The 19,550-nt window shown below is 31.3% G+C and overlaps 3 protein-coding genes across 3 annotated transcripts; all 3 read left to right on the forward strand.

Annotated features, from left to right (window-relative positions):
* Nucleotides 1-1,457: 1,457 nt before the first annotated feature.
* Nucleotides 1,458-5,498, forward strand: Naa35 (N-alpha-acetyltransferase 35). The gene is made up of 10 exons (XM_085481693.1): nt 1,458-1,554; nt 1,758-1,819; nt 2,525-3,060; nt 3,230-3,422; nt 3,581-3,762; nt 3,843-4,175; nt 4,424-4,816; nt 4,899-5,072; nt 5,167-5,283; nt 5,352-5,498. The coding sequence occupies exons 1-10, from the start codon at nt 1,496-1,498 to the stop codon at nt 5,490-5,492; spliced, it is 2,190 nt and encodes a 729-aa protein (XP_085337819.1). The 5' UTR covers nt 1,458-1,495; the 3' UTR covers nt 5,493-5,498.
* A 672-nt stretch (nt 5,499-6,170) lies between these two features.
* LOC114936154 (IQ motif and ubiquitin-like domain-containing protein) lies at nt 6,171-15,825 on the forward strand. Its single transcript, XM_085481694.1, has 7 exons — nt 6,171-6,592; nt 6,822-7,043; nt 7,646-8,190; nt 8,539-8,721; nt 9,190-9,568; nt 11,370-11,594; nt 15,428-15,825. Exons 1-6 carry the CDS (start codon nt 6,369-6,371, stop codon nt 11,446-11,448), a joined length of 1,632 nt encoding a protein of 543 aa, XP_085337820.1. The 5' UTR covers nt 6,171-6,368; the 3' UTR covers nt 11,449-11,594; nt 15,428-15,825.
* On the forward strand, nt 15,497-18,466 carry LOC114936107 (IQ motif and ubiquitin-like domain-containing protein). The gene is made up of 3 exons (XM_085481826.1): nt 15,497-15,681; nt 16,110-16,807; nt 17,003-18,466. Exons 1-3 carry the CDS (start codon nt 15,497-15,499, stop codon nt 17,569-17,571), a joined length of 1,452 nt encoding a protein of 483 aa, XP_085337952.1. The 3' UTR covers nt 17,572-18,466.
* The last annotated feature ends 1,084 nt before the right edge of the window (nt 18,467-19,550 follow it).

The raw sequence follows: 19,550 nt of genomic DNA on the forward strand, positions 1-19,550 counted from the left end.
AGCAAGTGAAAGGATTTTTTATAATGCTGTAAAAATTGCGAATATATATATATATATATATTCCAGCAAACACAATATATAAATGTTATATACTCAAGCATGTTACATGTAACGTATATGTTAGTTGTAATTTCCCACTTATAGATGTAACATTTTTAATATTACATATATTACATTGTAGTTATATTGTCATTATATCCCAAGATAGCACTGACTTATCAATACATCAATGTGTTTTTTGGTATATAATTACAATATAACTACAATGTAATATATGTTATATTAAAATGTTACATCTATGAGTGGGAAATTACAACTAACATAGATGTTACATGTAACGTACACGTTATATTACCTGTTATATTCCGTTTTATTATAGCAATGTAACAATTATATATCGGTGTTTGCTGGGTATATATATTTGTCAAAAAGTTAGTTTTTGATGTATTCGCGAGCAGATAAAGCAACAGTTTTATCATCCTCCAGATAGACATATTTCAGCAGATTGCTTGCATAATGACAGAATTTTTAAATTGAAAATGCTTGGATAAATATTGAAAGATACGTTCCCATATGACATATGAGTAGGTATTATCAGCAAGTGAAAGGATTTTTTATAATGCTGTAAAAATTGCGAATATATATATATATATATATATATATATATATATATATTTGTCAAAAATATAATTATTGATATGCAGTTGTGCGTTTATAGTATAGTGAAACATATATTGGTATTTTATAAAATATACAAATATATATATATATATATATATATATATATATATATACATATATATGTTAACATATATGTATATGACATCATATAATATGCACAATTAAAATTTATTAAAATGATTCGCACTTTTATGCTGTTCTAATTGCATTACAAAGGATATGTTTGCATACTATATATTTGGTGCTTTTCATTTAGCAATACAAAACGACACAAGCGTCATTCTATCTTTGTTCTACATTCTATAAGAATAAAGATAGAATGATACTTGTGTCGACTTGTGTTGCTAAATGGAAAGCACCAATTATATGTTCAGCATACTTGTCTATCTGGGCCTTTTTAATTTTTTTTTAAATTTCCTTTATCCCAATAACAATGTTTGTTGCGGTCGCTCACCATAATTTATAAATAATTTATTAAAAATAGTTTTTTTAAATACAATTTTAATAATGTCAAAGTCAACTATTAATCAAAGATGCACCTGCAATTAATGGCTTCTGTAGCATTATCTGTAAGTTTTATACATATAAATTATTACATGTCAAAATTATACATAGTATAATACGTCATGTCAAATTGTTATGTCAAAGGAATTTCACGTATTATAGAAAAACTTCAGTTTAGAGGTGAACAAGTATTTCAGAATAGAGGGAGATGCAGAATAGAGAGATTCCGCCATAATAGGGACTTTTGATGTGACGCGAGAGAGTGTGTGAGCCCCCCTGCGAAGAAGTGACAGAATAATCGTCCACAATAATGGCGACCATGGTGGAGGATCAGAATTCGATTGATATGAATGAGGATAAAGATTCATCGTAAGTTTTTTCCACGCGGATAAATCGCGGTGGCGAGCTCCGTTTGCGAGGTCGTTCGCGAACGGCGGATCTGTCAAACCGCGATCTGTCAAATCGTGATCTGTCAACGCGACACTCGGCGCGGTTTAACCTTAAATTGCACCGTTCGCTCGCGCTTCCTGGGGCGGTATTTTTTAACTGTGCCGTGCTCTATTTTTTTTTAGATTCGACCAGGTCACGCACAATTGGGTGGACATAACTCAGGAGTTTTTCGAGGCGATCACAGGTATTTGATTGATAGATCGATTACGTTATTTTGCGCCGATAATCTTTCGTTTCTTTCCACGTTCCGCACTCTCCTTCCTCCTGCAAATTCTTCACGACCTTGTGCTATGAATATTGAAGCTGTTCGTTCCTCTAGTGCTAGATTTCTTACACTTTCTATATTTAACATAAGATAGTATTTATTCTTTAAATGAGAAAAAACTGGAACAAAATAATGCAAATAAATCGAATAAATGTGTCATCTAAGTCTAATCCTTTTCTGAAGTTTTTAGTTATTTCTATGAATTTTCAAATATTGTTATAAGTCTGATTACAAATTTTAATAAATACTGAACTTGTTCTGTATTTGTCTTTTTTATGTTTAATTATCTCTGTAATTTTATTAAAACGATAATTTTGACATAAATATATGATAATAATAAAAGTAGAAAAGTAAAAAAATATATGTTCTTAATAAATTATAAAAAGACTATTTTATTATATAAATTACTATATAATATATATGTCAGAATAGAATTATAGTTCCCTTATTTGATAAGTTCAAGATTAAGTCATTGTGAACTTTTTTTTTAATTTCTGAGAATAATAAATAGTAATGATATTACTAATTGTAAGATATTAGTAATGAAATATACTAGTGGAATATTTTATTATTTTCTTGAATATATGCAAAAGTTTGAAATGTTTTCTTACATTCTGTATCCAGAATTGGAATTGGGAGAATTATTGCACGATGAGCTGTTTGGGTTATTTGAAGCCATGTCTGCCATTGAGATGATGGATCCAAAAATGGATGCGGGCATGTTGTGCAATCGAGGGAATAACAAGCCTTGCACTTTCACCCAGGCAGTTGATTCAGGCACAATCAAATTAGACAATTTTACACCTGCTGAAATAATAGGAATAATAGATTCCACATATGCGTGTATAGTATCTTGGCTGGAGGGTCATAGTCTTGCGCAAACTGTTTTTACAAACTTGTATTTGCATCAACCTGCGCAAATATTAGATAAGCCTCTGAAGACCTTCTGTTATGCAGTGTACAAAATTATAGAGATAATCAAGGATTGCATTAATAAAGCTTTAGTGTTTGAAGAGGAAGATTTCCAAAGCGTTACTTATGGCTACAGATTACAGCAAGACATTACAGAACAGAAAACGATATCAATGTTGAGAGAAGTGGAAGAAGAGTTGCATCGAAAAAGTAGAATAAAACTGGTTGATGTTGAATCTGAAAAAGAGGTAAATTTCTTTATTAATTTTAATTTTATTTATTTGGACTTCAATTTATTGAATTTTAAATTTGTATCTTCTTTTGAAATAACAATTTCGTATCTGTATCTCTCTCTTTTCATACATAATTTGTTATATTTACTATATGATTTGTTATTATATTAGTATTTATTTGCAGTATAATGATGGAATAGCACTTTATGCAAGGATTCGCTTTACCAAAATGTTCTATCAAGTGTTAACTTTAATGGGCAGGAAACAGCAACTTCAACAGAATTTAAGTGATTGTCAGAGATTATTGTCAAATTGTTCCGATATGCTTCATATTATGATTTTAACAGTGGGTCGTGGTGAAAAAGCTGATGAAGTTTGTAAGTATATAACATATAGAGAATATATTATGTATTTTTCTTTCATTATAATTTTTTTTTATAAATTTGGGACCAATTACTTCTTAGAAAAAAATACATATTAATATATTGTTTTTTTATGAAAATATTTTTATTTATAATTTATACTTTAATTGCAGCTAATCATCCAAATATTATGGGATTCGATCCACTGGTGAATCAAAGATTGTTACCACCAACATTTCCTCGGTATACCAAAATAAAGCCAAGAATAGATGCCTTGGAATATTTACTGGAATTAATAAATAGATTCAAAATGGTTACCAAGATTACAAATCACACTGGATTTCACGCCGCCCTGGTAATTCACAACGAATTAATATTTTTTTATTGATGCAAAGCTTATATGTGAAGCTTATATGTAAGTAAATTTTCTTTTAGGACTTTTTCTTAGAATTTTCGCGTCAGAGTCCATGCATATTGTCTAGGTCTATGTTACAAATCGTTTATTTGCCTACCACTAATCGTGTTTTTGGTGTGCACAATTTTGCCGACGTACTAAAAGATGCGGCGCGAAATTTTATTGCTCCACCAGTGTTGATGCCAAAGAGCACATTGCTTCAAAATCATCAAGCTAAGGAATATGTCGACAGTTTTCTGTCGCATTGTGTTAGCTTATTTGGAAGCTTATTACAGCTTAGTGGACATAATAGAGCAAGACAAAGAGATAAACTAGCGCATTTATTAGAAGATTTTGCGACACTGCAAGATGAAGTAAGTAGAATTTTTAATTATTTTTATATTACTTTATTAATTTTTTTTATTACTTTATTAAATTGCTACAAATATTTTTATTTCATTTTTCTACAGTAAGTATTATATATTTGCTTTCTTATACTATTTAGTTTTTCAAAAATGGCATTTCTAATAAAGGCACACTCTAAATTTTAAATAAACTATTATATAATTCAATCTACTAATAAAAAAAGATTACAACAATTAAGATATAATATGTATATCAGGCAGAGAGAGTTGATGGATATTTGCATACTCTATCGTTAAAAAGTGATACACCAAGACCTCACTTGGCTTGCTTTGGTACCTGGATTTTATATCACACACTACGTGTGATGGTTATGTATTTGTTAAGTGGCTTCGAGCTCGAGTTATATTCGGTGCACGAATACCACTATATTTTTTGGTATCTATACGAATTTCTGTATGGTTGGCTCGTATCTGCAATTACGAGAGCCGATACGTTCTTAATGGAACAAGATGTACACAATGATACGCATAAAGGTAGAGGTGGCAAGAAGAGTTCTAAAAATAAAAAGAAGAAATCGACTCCGAGGCCGTACAATTTAGAAATATTGATGTATCAGGCGTTGCAAAATATATGTGGCGGATATTATAAAGTAAGTTGCATATCTTTAATAGAATATATCAATTTTGATCACGAATATTCAATGAATAATATGAACTTTGTAAAATTTTCAGGCTTTAGTCGGTTTTCGCATGGATGGAAAAATACCTCTTCCAGAGATGCAATTCGATTCAGAACGAGTGAGATACGAACATAGATTATTACCGTTCTCGTCTTTGTTAACGCCACCACCTGTTCATTATCAAGAATTTCTAGACATGACAAATGCCCAAATGCATAAAAGGAATGTAAGTTTAACACGTAATCACAGCTTTAAAACATGTGTTTAAAAAATGAACAATTCATAAATTACACTATGAATTACAAATTTTGTTCTTTTAGGAAAAAGTTACTAGCGAAATGCAGTATATCGCCGGTTGTCGTCATTTTCATCAAGCTAGAAATATGTTGGAACGTGCGTTATTGCTTTATCCATCAAATAGCTTAATGGAAAACGAAGTAAGTTTATAAACATATAAGTTTGTAACTATTTAATAGCATTATCATACACATTTTTTATTTTACAGATTAACAACTTATTAAAAGTAGCAAAGACTAATTTCGTGGTGCTAAAATTATTGGCTGATGGACACAAAAAAGATTCGAAAGAACCACCGATTTTCGATTTTTCTTGTCATAGGCATTTTCCTCTAATTAAAATAACCTAAATTACATATCTGTATCAATTATTTTTCCACAATAGACATGCACAAAGATCGTGCTATTTATTTCCAATTCCTTTACAAAGAAAAGGATATCTATCTTTGATTTGATTTTTTATTTTTATTCTAAATATTTCAAAATGATCTCTTTATTTCATACATTTCCTTTTATTATTTGAACATAAATCTACAAATTGAGAAATATGATTTCATGCTGATTTATATATTATCTTGTACATGCTAGAAGGAAATGATATATATTTGTATATATAAATTCTTTTGTTTCTTTATCTCTACAAGTCATGTTTATCTTAAGAACAAAGATTTAAGAGATGGCTATTATATTTATAATATTCATCATCACATACAATTGTTCAATTGTATTAGTTTTAAGAATTGCAATTGATAAATTGCGATTAGTTGATGTGAGCTGTAAATACGTTATGCAATATAGAAAGTGATACAATCTACAAACATATTTTTCTCGAATACCATTTTAGTTGTAAAAAGTTTATTTTTATGTATATAGTTTAAGAAAAATTTACATTTCTCTCTTTTGATATCGTAAATTAATATAATTATGATAGAAAAAATAAAAGCCTTGGTGCTTTTTTTTAAACAAAACAATGAAAGGCCGCATGATTTATTTTTCTATATATGTATATTTTCTATCATAACTGACATAATGACATATGTCAATGAAGTATAAAATATCTAAAGCCTTCGATAAATAATATAATTATGATTAATATCATAATTTGAAAGTGCGTGTTTATATAAAACGATTAAGATGTTTATGACACTATAAAACGTGTCTATTTATAGAATTTGTATAGATTTAAATAAAAGAAAAAGAGGCCGATTTAGAAGATAACATTTAAGATGACTTTATCGATTAAAATAGAAAGACAAAAGATTCTCAAACCTTATCTGGGTGGATGGCGTCACAAAATTACCGGAATAGAATACGTAAACGCAGCTTCTCAAACTGGACCTCTGCCAAAACAGATATCATGGCAGAATACGTGCAGCAGAGCGGTGCAATGTATGCAAATGAAGGATGGCGCAACCCAATCATTGCGTCATTGTGCAACACAAATGTGGCGGTATTAAATATTTATTATAAAATCTCTTCCCTATAAAAGTAAATAATATTGCATCTACATAATTGTGCGAGATATAATATTCTAAAATTGTAAGAGAGATGTATATATATTTGAGAAGATTTTATCAAAGAAAAAAGATAATATATTTATAAAAAAAAGAGAATATATTTATAAAAAAAATATATATATAGAAGATAAATTGTATGAAAAATTTTTACTATTAATTTAGAAATGATTGCTACATACCTAGTGAAGAGGATAAATACATGATTGTAAAGCCATATAAAAGCCATGCAAAAATACAATCCCATTTAGATAGATACGCACGTGTAATTCAGAGAAATTACCGAGCATATAGATTGATGAAATACATCAGGAAATGTGCACAAACTTATCGCAATATGCTCGAAAAATGTAACAAATACGAGGAAGAGAAAGCTATTGCTTACAAGTAATTCGGATATAATTATTCATTTTGAAAGAGACATTTTTTGAAATACATAAATTTTTCCATCTTTTCAATTGCGTTTATATTGATAAACTACTAGTAATTCTGAGAAATAATAATTGGAATATAAATAAATATTTACACTCTATTTCAGGTTTTTATCTTATGAGCTTGTGCAGAATGTCTTAGCTTTTTTGCTTTTATTTTCTTTTAATTATACCTATATTTTTCGAAACTTGATTTATTTTAAATATCTATGGTTGAATTTTAAATCAAATTTTATTAAAATAACTATTTATTTATTTATGATATTAGAGAAAAGAATAAATTTTTGTTAAGATAATATCTGCTGTATAGCTACTTCGTTATTGATAAAAGAATTTTTTAGAGATATACATTTTTGAAAAATGTTGGAATCAGAAAAATTTTATATGAGAAAAATTTTTCGGTTTGTCGGACACGATCAAAATAATCTTTTCTGCATATAGAAAACTTCTTTTCTACAATATATATATATACTTTCTGCACAATTTTCAAAGATGTTTGAGCGGTTTCACACTTTGTATATACACACTATAAAATCACGTATTGTGTATCTCTTCTAGAATGCGACATAAATCCAACATTCTTCGTCAAACTTATCCGCGATCGAGGGCTGACTTTGACATGCTCTACAATCTGATCGAAAGATGGAGATCCGATTGTCTAAAAGATATAAAATCACGATTGTTCAAAAGCGGGCAACGTGCTGAAAATTACAGAATTCTAGAAAAGACAGTGGAAATGTTTAATTATATCGACAAACATAAGCAAGCTATTAAAAGCTCGTACAGGAAGCAAAGAGCTCTTAAATTTTTGACGTTAAATTGCAAGTCGATACGATGGACCGGTTACAAGGGTAAAACCGTAGAGATGATCACTATGAAAATTCAAAAGGCTCGGGAGTTTAAAAGAGTCTATGATGCATTGAATAATCGCAATGTTAATTCAGAGGAACGGATGAAGTTATTAATAATGTTAAAGACATCGCTCGAATCACACAATTGTATTGATGCTTTTGATCTGATCTCTTTATTGGATCAAGAGATCGCATTATTGAATCGAAAGATTGAGGATTTATCACTCGATTATTTAAACGAAAGAATAATGCGTAAGATCTTTTTATTAATATCCTTTTATTAATATATAATAATAAATATTAATAACTAAATAACGAGATAATAAGAATAATGAAATTAATGATTTTTATTTTTAATAGCCAATGCGGCGAATCATGTGAATGTAAATATTAATGATACGTCATATGTTAAAAATGTTAACGGCGATAAATGTGATTTGAAAGAAATATGTATATAAATAAATAATAATTATATTTTATGTTAAATAAATTTGATATATTAAAACACATTTTTTATTTTTTTTTAAATTGTATTTATCGCTGATAAAATTACATGTAATATATAATTTTGAGACACATTGTATATAATATGTCTTATAGATACTTACTTAAATTTTGTGAGCGTGTATAGCACGTGCAGATGCAAATGTGTAAATTCTAAAGACAATGAATTACGAGAACCTTTAGAAGCAAGAATGAAATTTTGTCGGAATTGCTCAAAACTACTTCCTTTCCATAGATTTTTCCCACATACCAGAATGAAGAAACTATCAGTTTGTATTAGTGAGCAACATGAATATCAAATTTCATAATATTTTATTTAATGAGCTGTAATATAATGATTTATTGATCTATTAGTAATTAATTTTTAATTAATTTTTTTTTAATTAAAATGTTTTGCAATGAAAAATTTTAATTTTCTCATGTAATTTTTGACGTTTAATTTATTTTCTATATTCTATATTATCTTTTACTTTATTGCATTTTAAAGAGAAAAGAAATGAGGAAATTGCGTATATTTCATTCAAAATCATTTTTTCTATTTAATTATACTAATCACAATTAAAAAGCAAAAATTTGATTAGTATATAATTAAGTAAATAGAAAAAATGCAATAGGATAAAAGATAATATAGAAAAAAAATTAAACATTAAAAATTATATGAAAAAAATCGAAACTTTTATTATACATGTATTTCAATTTTATTTTTATTATACATCTTGAAATTAATTAATTAAATATTTCTTTAAGGTTGCAGTTCTCTAGCTCGGCGTAATTTTGCACATGTGGATTATGATCCTTACATGTTTATATTAAATTGCGTGCGAGCTGAGGAAGAACGTCAAAGCTCCAGTTCCGGTTTGGCATTTATGATGCAGGAACATGATATTTATCATCTAGTTAATCATATTTGGCACGGTCAATCAGCGGTCAGTAAAGTCAAGGATCTTTTTGTTCTGAGATTGATCAGATATCAAAAGGATATTGAATGGGCACCTTGGAATTGTATTCTTCTTACGGAAGACGAAGCCAATATACATTGTCATATTGATGATCTTGCTACTGTATACTCGAAGCATCTGATAAATCAGATCAATTTGAATCATCAGATTGCAAAGAATTATTTCAAGTATGTATAAATAAAAATATAATATTTTTGTTCATTTATGTATTCGCTTAACAATATAAAAATCTCTTTAAATGGTGTCCTAATGATTGTTTGAAGGATGATTTTATATACTTCTCATTTCAATCTTATTCTTTGGCATTTTCAGACAATTGATGAGTTTTGAAAAAAATTTTCGAGAATCTTGTCGCTTTTCTAGTATTCAAAGTGGAGTACAATATAAACCACCATTAACTGTAGAAAATTACGATCCTTCTAAAAAATACAAGCAATAACAAAAGATTGTGTTACCCGATGTTGTACGAGAATGAATATTAATTAAATCCCTTAAAATTTCTTGATTATTTCGCTTTGATGCATCAAATAATTGCTATTATACTATATCGGTTTGGCTATTTATTTAATAAATTTTTGTTATATAACAGTTTTATGCTTTCGCATTACAATTGGATTTTATTGTATTTTGTTCGCGCAAATATTGTTTGAATAATATGTATGGTTTAGCTATACATATCTATAAAAAGAAAATAAGTAAAATGAATTAAATGGAATAAACTCTTGTAAAAATTTGATATATTTTTATAAGTTATATTATAGTTTATTTGAAAGTTATATATAATATATAAGATTAACATTTTTTTATAAATTATTAATAATTGTTAAAAATAAGTTAATGTAATTACATGTAAAAATGTGCGAAAAAAAAGAAAAAGGAAAAGATTGAGATATAAGAATTATTATAATAGTAAAAACTTAAATTATTCAAAACTTTTTAATGCACGTTATGTTACGTTAACAAACTTTTTTAAATGTTTCTAATACTTAATTCGTGCATGTTTTCGAGACTTTACTCTTTATCTATCAGCGAAAACAACGTTACTTTTTTCTGCCATCCGGTAGTCAGCGAAAATAATAAGCTTAAAGCTCTTGACTGCTGCGAGCTTGCATTAAAAAAAACTATAAAAATATGCAATCTCTGCACTGAACATTCCAACATATTGTTGCAAGAGAGAAGTACTTTACAAATTTCTCCGTTCAAAACCGATAGTATTAAACTTGCATCAAACGAATAAAATTATTCGCATTAACTTTTTCATTATTAACTTTGTTAATATTATTTAAATTGTTAAATTATATAAGTAATACATTTTTTTCTGAATATATATATTTTCATAAAGAGTATACAATATGCATTTATGACTTAAAGAATAAATATATGTTAATATTATTTTTTCTTTAATTATAAATGTGAATATTGTTTATACATTTTTTAACCATTAAAAAATAATGACTTTAATCTCTAATATTATTAAAGTCAGTAGAAATAGTAGAAAGTTTTTTACGTTATATATGCAACATTATTTCAAAAGTTGTAGCACAAACGCAACCAGTGATAGTGAAAGCTTTTACGTAAGGAATGTACATCAACAATGATAGCGATCGGTTTTTGTACTGTAAAAGCTATTGCGTAACGGGATATAAATTGTTCACTGTTCTAGAACCACCATTTGCTATCTCGTATCACTTTATCGCTGTAACACAATCTGGCTTATACTTGCATTGCAAATATCAGCTGCACTACCCTTAATTGGTTGCGAGAATCGAAATCGATTTGTGTATATTTGAGAGATGCGGTTAGAAAACAAAAATCAAATAAAATAAACAATAGTTTCCGAAATCTAAAGCAAGTTCGAATATTTTTATAATCTACTTAGTTAAATTTGATAAATATATATATATATTAATTTAATAGATTGAATTTGATATATTTAATATTTAATAATTGTTCTCTCTTTTTTCGCAGAATACAAGAGGAAGGTCTAAGAAAAGCATCAGAATTCACAATTCGAAAGCGTATCAAATATGATACACTTGAGGTTTGAAGGTGCATGTTTGGCACTATATATACACACATCTTGTAGAAAACGTTGAAAGCGGAGATGTATGAATGCTATTGAAAATTCTCTGCCCTGTGGCGCATAATGTCCGCCACCGGTCTGAATTCATATCCGTCATGGAGGCTTTTGAGGTGAGGAAACATAAAATCGAAAAATAATAGATAAGAAAGGGCTTTTGACCGATCGACCAAGCACGTTGCCACTAGCAACGTTGGATTTAAGGCTTTGAGCTTTCAGATGCCGCGCTGCGGTATCCTACGTATAGAGAGGTAGTACCTTAGGTCGCATTAAAAGCCGCTCTTCGACGCGATCTACTTATCCCGCTAGATCGCGAATGTCAAAATTTGATCGACGATGCGCATTACTTTGCGCGCCAACTCAGTTTAATCCTACTAAATCGTTCAATCTTTCCGCGTTAAAAGCGCTTTCCGGCTTATAATAGCGATAACTGCAATTTTAGCGAGTCATAAAAATCGTATAAATTACTGAAAGAGAGAGAGAGAGAGTTGTGCTATATATAAAAAATATCGTACGAATATATCGTTATGAAGAACTCGATAAAATCATGAAGTGTATGTGCGGCGTGTCAAAGTGTTTGGTCTTGGTAAGAATGTTTTTTTTTTTATAAACTCTGTGATGGCATATTTATAGGAACTAGAATTTAAGAGTTTTTCGTATAAATTATACTGGGAAAAAATCGAGACAGCACAAACATTCTTCTTTAATAACGCAATGATATCGACGAAAATATAGCGCATCAATATTTATATGCTTCAAATATAATTGCATTGTGCGGCAATTAAATCCAATGGATGTAACCATTGTTCGTAATATTGGGATCTTTAATTATCATTGACGCTCTTGTACTTCTCGAGTGTCCAATTAAAAGCGGGCTTTTACAAAAAAAAGAAAACAGAAAAAATGCAAAACAACGTTTTTCTCTCTTCACATTTGCTATTTTGCATTACTTCCTTCTTGCGGCTTACAACGTTCGCCGCATGTTTCGTTGTAAACTCGTTTGTTGTTGCGAAATTATTCGAGCAACGCGATCGTTTGTTTATCAGTTTATTTCAGTGTTGCACCAGCAAAGTTACACTACAGAGTTTACGTTAATACATATTACGCGATGCGTGTAAAACGATTTCCGTGTAGATCGGTTTATTTTCCTTTTTTATGCAAAATGGTATTCGCGCATAAAAAGAAATGGCTGACCGGATTGTTAAAGAAGCATTAACCTTCGTAATATGAAACTATTTTCCGTTTCATCGATTACCAATGTGGGCACACTGGAAGGCGCCGTACTTCATAAAATTCAGCTTTTCATCACAAAATCCCTTGAACCTCACTAGAGGCATTTCCTTTCGCTGCCTTAAAAGCGCTTTATGTCTCCAAATATTTTATATAAAATGTTTCTGAATGAAAGAATTACATCCCAGAATTACATTTTTATATATACATATGCTAATAATATAATTTGTCATAGCATATCATATTCAACAGGTCAATTAAGAGTTAAATCAAATTTTCATTTTAAATATATATCGAGATAAAAAATAAATATATACATTTTTTATTCTCGATAGTTTTTATATTAGGTGAAAAATATTTATACTTTCCTCACAGTAAAAGTAAAACCAAGCCATAATAAAATTCTAACTTATACGAGAATTCCTAATGTTCCCAAGTAGACGATCCCTAAATGATTTATATCACTCGTCCGACAATGGTTTAATTCCTTCATTTATCTCACGATCATTAATCTCCCTTGTCTTATCCATATTTGTCGCAGAGTTTACCGGCGAATTACACTTCTCGAGGAAGCGAGCGAACGGGATAACTTCCGTCGAAAGGGGAAGGTGTCGCAACGACAAACTTTCCACGTGCCTGTTTATGTCTAACTTAAAATTCACCCCCGTCTACCACGATATCCTTTTCTTTGCATAAATATAACGCGCCTTTCTCAGGCGTGTCTCAGGCGGCGATCTCTCGCAAAAAGTTTCGCGGCGTGCCGTCTCTTAGCAACATCCTTTCGTCCTTTTCTTCTCATCGTCGTCTTCTCTCCCTGTTGTGTTTCAACGTGTAATTTACAATATATAGAAAAATATGTCGCACATCGTGACCCACATGGTCCGGAGAGTGTACTCCCAGGTGTGGTTGGTCCCTGGTTCGCTCTAAGCGAGCTTGTCGCTGCTATTTTCTGCGAATATCCACCATCTTTTTCCTCCTCTCTCGCTTCTTTCATCCTTCGAAATTAACATCTTTCATAATTCTTGTCCTAACTGTCTCTATATGTGCTGTTCACCGAAAGCATTATTTGATGAAAGTTACTCCTTCTTGGCTCCGAGCTTTTTACCCTTCTTCGAGTAACTTAGCCGTTTCGTCGAGGTCCCTAAAAGTGTTTTCTTGTTTCATCGCAACGGGAAAAGAATCTAAATAAAACGCGCTCGTATATTCTAGGATCATTGTATTACAGAGTTTCTCTTTGTGTTGTGTTGAACACTTTAAAGGATCAAAGAGCAATAGACATTTTTATAAAGGAGGCGAAAAGACATGTTTAGCAACGAATGTCGTATGCAAATTTTTATTTATATTTATGGTTCAATTTTAGATATGAGTCACATAATACGATTTAGAATTTCTTTATATTAAATGGATATATTTTTCAGTGCTGATAAAGTAGTTCAATTTATTTACAAAATTTTGTCAACGAGAGAAATTTGTTAATCCCAGTATCCGATCGAGAAAAGAACTTTTCGAGTTCCGAGATACTATGAAAAGAATTTGTGAAATAAGAGATCTATAAATCCAAATGTCTAGGAAACGGACGGTCTGCAAAGTCGAAGATCTATAAATTCATGTGTTTGTGCAATAATAGGTCAACGAGATCAATAGATCCGAAGAAGATTAACACTGTACAAAACGTCAAAAAGCAAACTTGCAATACGCGAAACAAACAGGTTTTTGTTTTCAAATTGTTATTTAATTTTTATATGCATATTACGTATATTCATCTCACACGTTTAATTTTGCGAACAAATAACACAGAATAAAATATATTTTATTAATAAAGTCAATTTATTTAATAAAAAAATTTCACGAGTATACACATGATAATTTAATAATTTAAAATCAATAAAAGTCGCCAGTTAATGAAATCAAAAGAAGGTTTATTATATATTGACCACACTGGCAATGATGGTTCATTCCCAGTGTGGTCGATTTATATAATAAACCTTTATTTGATGATAATTTAAATTTATTACTCGTTTAATATATATAATTTAATTAAGCATTTTATTTATAATTATTTAATTTGAAAAATTCTTTTTAAATGTGCAATAATATTATCATATTTTGAATTATTTTATTTGACCGTAACATAATTTTATATTTTAACAAAATTATATATATATATATATTTTTTTTTTAAATTTTAAAATAATTAAAGTAAAATTATTCAAATATACATTGTCGATCAATTATGCTTATCCTGCTTATCTTGCGCTACTGTATATTGATAGGTAGATTTTTTGCAACTCCACGAAGCTCGCGCAAAAATGCAAAGCGTTAATCGATGCAGTTTTCATCGAAGCTTGCTGTTGAATTCTTTAAACTGAGAGAAAAGTAATTTGCTCTATTATGCTGGATATTATTGTTATTCCAGGCAGCTATTCCTTTCTGTTTATTTGACTTTTTTTAAATCTTATCAGATGGGTCATTATTATATGTTAATTTGACAATGCTGAAGAAAAAGATCGCGAGTGACAATCATTCTAATCTCTAACGAACTAGCTTAATGAAAATTGAGAATTATAATTAAAAAATGAAAAATTATATGTCAAGAAATATTTATTCCCTAAGTAGAAAATGTCCAATACGTTATATAATTTGATATTCTTCCATCTAATATTTTCAGCAATTTTCGTAGTCGTTCTATAATCATGAATATTTTTCTTTCTTTCAGCTACCCGATTGAAATCTTTCCCTTGTAAGCATAGACGATTAGATTTCGTGGGATAGTCGTTAATGTACAATGGAGGTCGTTGCGAGAATACAGGATTCAATGGCGAAGCCGTTCCTCGGCGGATGGAGGAACACCGTTACCGGCCTAATTTATCACAATGCCTGCACGCAGACACATGGTACAACAAGGAACAGAATTACACAAACTGTCACGGTTGTGGATGCGGTCACCGACGTCGTTCACGACCAGGCAGTGCAAGTGCACTTTTTGCCGGATGCGCGCGATAAAATCATTACGCCCGGAATTTCCTCCTTTCTAACTCCGAAAACGGTCGAAGAAGCCGGACCATTATCTCGTCAAGATGACAGCAACATTCTCGATAGCATTATTAAAATACAAAAATATTATAGTTAACGCGAATCTCTAAATAATCTTTATAAATGCATATGAAATTTAACATCAGCAATAAATGTCCCGATATACATATAAGTGCGTGTAGTTTTTTAAAACTATTTCTGTAATAAATTTTAAATTTTCCACGCGTTGAAGAATAAAAATAATGTTTATTAATTAAAAAATAAGCGGGGAAAAATAATTTATCTATTCGCGCAGCTAATAAGTATACTCTGCATATCGAGATGAATCCAAATGTAATCAATTATCGACTCGAATCTGTTTACAGGGCTTATCGTGCCAGAGCCTCGGCTAGAGCAAACGCTCTCGAAGCGACTAACATCTCTCGACATGACAAGGCAAACGTGACCGAGCACGCAAGACATTCCCAGGCCCTGTCCGCCTACAGCAGCACGGATTTCGTGATGCTGAATCGCCGTTCGCCGCGAACGAGCTCGGACTTCGAGTCGCTCTACAATCTCCTTGATCGTTGGCGAATTCTCGAGGTTCAACGGACCAGCAGCACGCTCGTCGGCTCCTCGAGAATCGCCGCCTGCGGTCTGATCCTGTCGAAGGAGATTGAGTTGCTGCGCGCGATAGACTCCAAAAAGACCGCCGTCCGGCTCAAGTGCAGGGAACGGAAACAATGCCGACTTCTGGACGAATTATCGAGACCGGTCGCCTGGCAGGACAATCGAGGCCAGTCGATTCTCGTGGACACGCTACGTGTTCAACGAGCCCGTCAGCACAGAAACGTCTATACCTCGCTGGCGAACGAGAATCTATCTGTCCTGGAACGAATTGATCTACTGCGCGATCTAAAACGTGTCATTGACATGCACACGTGCGACCAATCGCAGGAGCTAATTTATCTGATCGATCAAGAACTGGATCTACTGGAGTGTCGAGTGGACACTAGCAGGCTCAACTGGCTCAGAAATCGGCTGAAGCTGAGCTTTCTCAAACTGGCGCGCAACGCTCTGCAAGGTATTTTAATTCTCTCTATTTTTAGTATCAACAATTTTTTATTTTTTATTTCAATTTTTACTTTCTTAAATTTAGATAGAGCAAAATGACATTATGAGCTTTTTATTCAATAACAAGCTACTTAAATAGATTTTAAAAATTATGCTCTTATAATATAAATATTGTTCTTTAAAAACAATTCTTTATTCTTTTCAGACGATCTCGAGGAAGACATGAATAGATTCGGTTGGTCGGACACTAGTATTACGCGGCTCTGCAGGACCTGCGATAGGCTTTTATCCTTGGAAAAGTTTCCCCGCGAACAGCGATTGCGGTCTTCCTCTTGCGTCTACTGCACGTCCATGCGAACTCGAAGAGGTCCTCGCGTCGTGTACGAGATTTATGAGAGGATGTTGCGGAAACTCAGGCGTTTCGAAGCAAAAATGGGCTGTTATAGCAGTCTGGCCTTCGTGGTCGGGGCTAAAATCGTTTGTCGTCTGGTCAATGAAATCTGGCACGGGAGATCTGGCATTTCCGAGTGCGATGATCTCGATCAACTGATGCTGACTCGCTTTCGACGCGAGCTCGAATGGGCGCCTTGGAATTCTCTATTATTAACAAAGAATGAGGCTGCGATTCATCACAGTATCACTGATATCGAAGCTTTTTACGACTCTACGCTTCTGCAGAAGTTTTGCACGAAGAATCTCCAGGCAAAAGTATACTTCGAATCGATTTCTCAGGCGCGAAGAAATATCGTGACACCGTCCTCGATGGAGGATTAATAATAGATTTTATTTCTTTTAATTAATAGATACATCAAATAGAGAGAATAATTTTTTTAAGACAAGAAAAAGAGAATTCGCACAATCTTCAATTTAATTTTAATCTTGCCACGTCGTATCACGTAAGGATATCGTGTTATTACTTTCTTGGAAAAATAAAAAATAGCTGGAAAGTTGACGAAGTTATCGCATTATCGTACTTTTGTTATAGAAGTTTAATTTCCGACATAAAGAACACACCAAGAATATATCGGACTTCCACTTGTGACCCGCGCAATCTTTACCCACCGACAAACATTTCAGAGCCACACAACTGTTTCCGGTGCGAGTATGGTACACGTGTTACCACGACGGTTTCGCGAGAGAGGTTGGCAAGTTGAAGGTATCGTTCTAAGCCAATTACCAAGTTGTAGAGAAACGCGCCCATCTCCGGACGCTGGCCGTTCGTCCTGGCGGAAGTTGGGCGTTGGGGAAATACGTTGAGCTCGCATTATAGTCGGGACATCGTTGTTTCTCGCGTTTTCCCGTGTCGCCTTCAAGACAGGATGTCCTGGTCACGTTGATAGCGCCAGTTAATCGTGTTGCAGTTTATGAGCTAAGTTTTTAAGGGAGAAAGAGCGCAAAGAGTCACATCTCAGTTCGAACATTTAAATGTTGTCCACGTGCGCGAATATCGCTGTAATATATATTTCCCGTCTTCTTTAACTTTCAAGATCAGATCAAAAAGTTACTGCGACATCGAGCTCGATGAACGTGATTAGGATAACAATATCAACGAAGATAACGATAGATGAAAAGTTTTATTAACATGAAAATATTTACATTGAAAATGGACTGTATCTGTAAAAAGAATTGTATTTGATTAGTATTAAGATTGTAAAAAAATAAGCAGCTGCGGGGCAAATAAACAAATTATATTTATATTGCATGTGTACAGAATTATATATGTATATAATAATGCATGCTGGAAAACATGCTGTTATTATTTCTGTATAAAATAAGATATGCAAAATTATTTTGAATTTATAATATCTGATATTATATCATAAATATTCTAAAAATAATAAAAAATATTGGATTAAAGAAATCTGGAAACTATTGTCTTATTGGCGAAATATCGATAAATTGGAAAAGCGACATACGGCTGTGTTAAAAAACAGCTAAGAAATTGCGTCGTATACGAGAAATAAAATGTTATGGAAAAGTCGACGATAAAAACGGTTCCCGTGTAGTAAAAGAAATAATAATGCAAAGATGAAGTGTTTGCGCGACAAGCCATTTCGCGACGGTATCCACGTATGATGATAATTTTTATTTCTTCCCCTCGAGCGACCATGCGTTTCAACCAGTGACAGCAAATGCCTCCCCGGAGTAACGTTTAAAACGAACTTTCTTCATGATAGCTCGGAAGAAATTCAACTCAGATATAAAAGCGTTCGCGTGTTATATGTATGAAAGCTCAAAACGTAGAAAACATGTACAGTTTTTCTTTTAATGCAATTAATAATCAATTTCTTCATAATTTTAGGATCAAGTATATTATTACGTTATGTCACATACTTTTTAAATATTTTTATTATTGAACGGAAGGAAATTTTATTAACATTTTTCCCTATATTTCTAAATTAATGTATTTCGAGTATTTTTTAACACGAGCTTTTATTTTTTGTTTCAATCATTAACGGTAATAATAATCAATTTTATCATAATTTTATAATCTAGTTTTAATCAATATAATATTATGTTATTTATATGTTTTTCCAATATTTTTTATTATCGCCGCTTTTTGTCGAAAAAAGTGTTTTGCATGTTTTATTTACTATAATAATTTAATAAGTAATATGAATGCGTATTGCGCGAATTTATTTAAATCAGTTTCTCGTCATATATTTTTATAATATTATGATATATATTTTATGTAATCATTTGCCATGTATAGAAATCATATTTTTATAATTTTCGTGTAATGTAATATATCA

This window comes from Nylanderia fulva, unplaced genomic scaffold (genome assembly GCF_048542155.1).
Source record: "Nylanderia fulva isolate GAGA-0341 unplaced genomic scaffold, ASM4854215v1 Scaffold19, whole genome shotgun sequence".
In the NCBI taxonomy this organism is placed as follows: domain Eukaryota; kingdom Metazoa; phylum Arthropoda; class Insecta; order Hymenoptera; family Formicidae; genus Nylanderia; species Nylanderia fulva.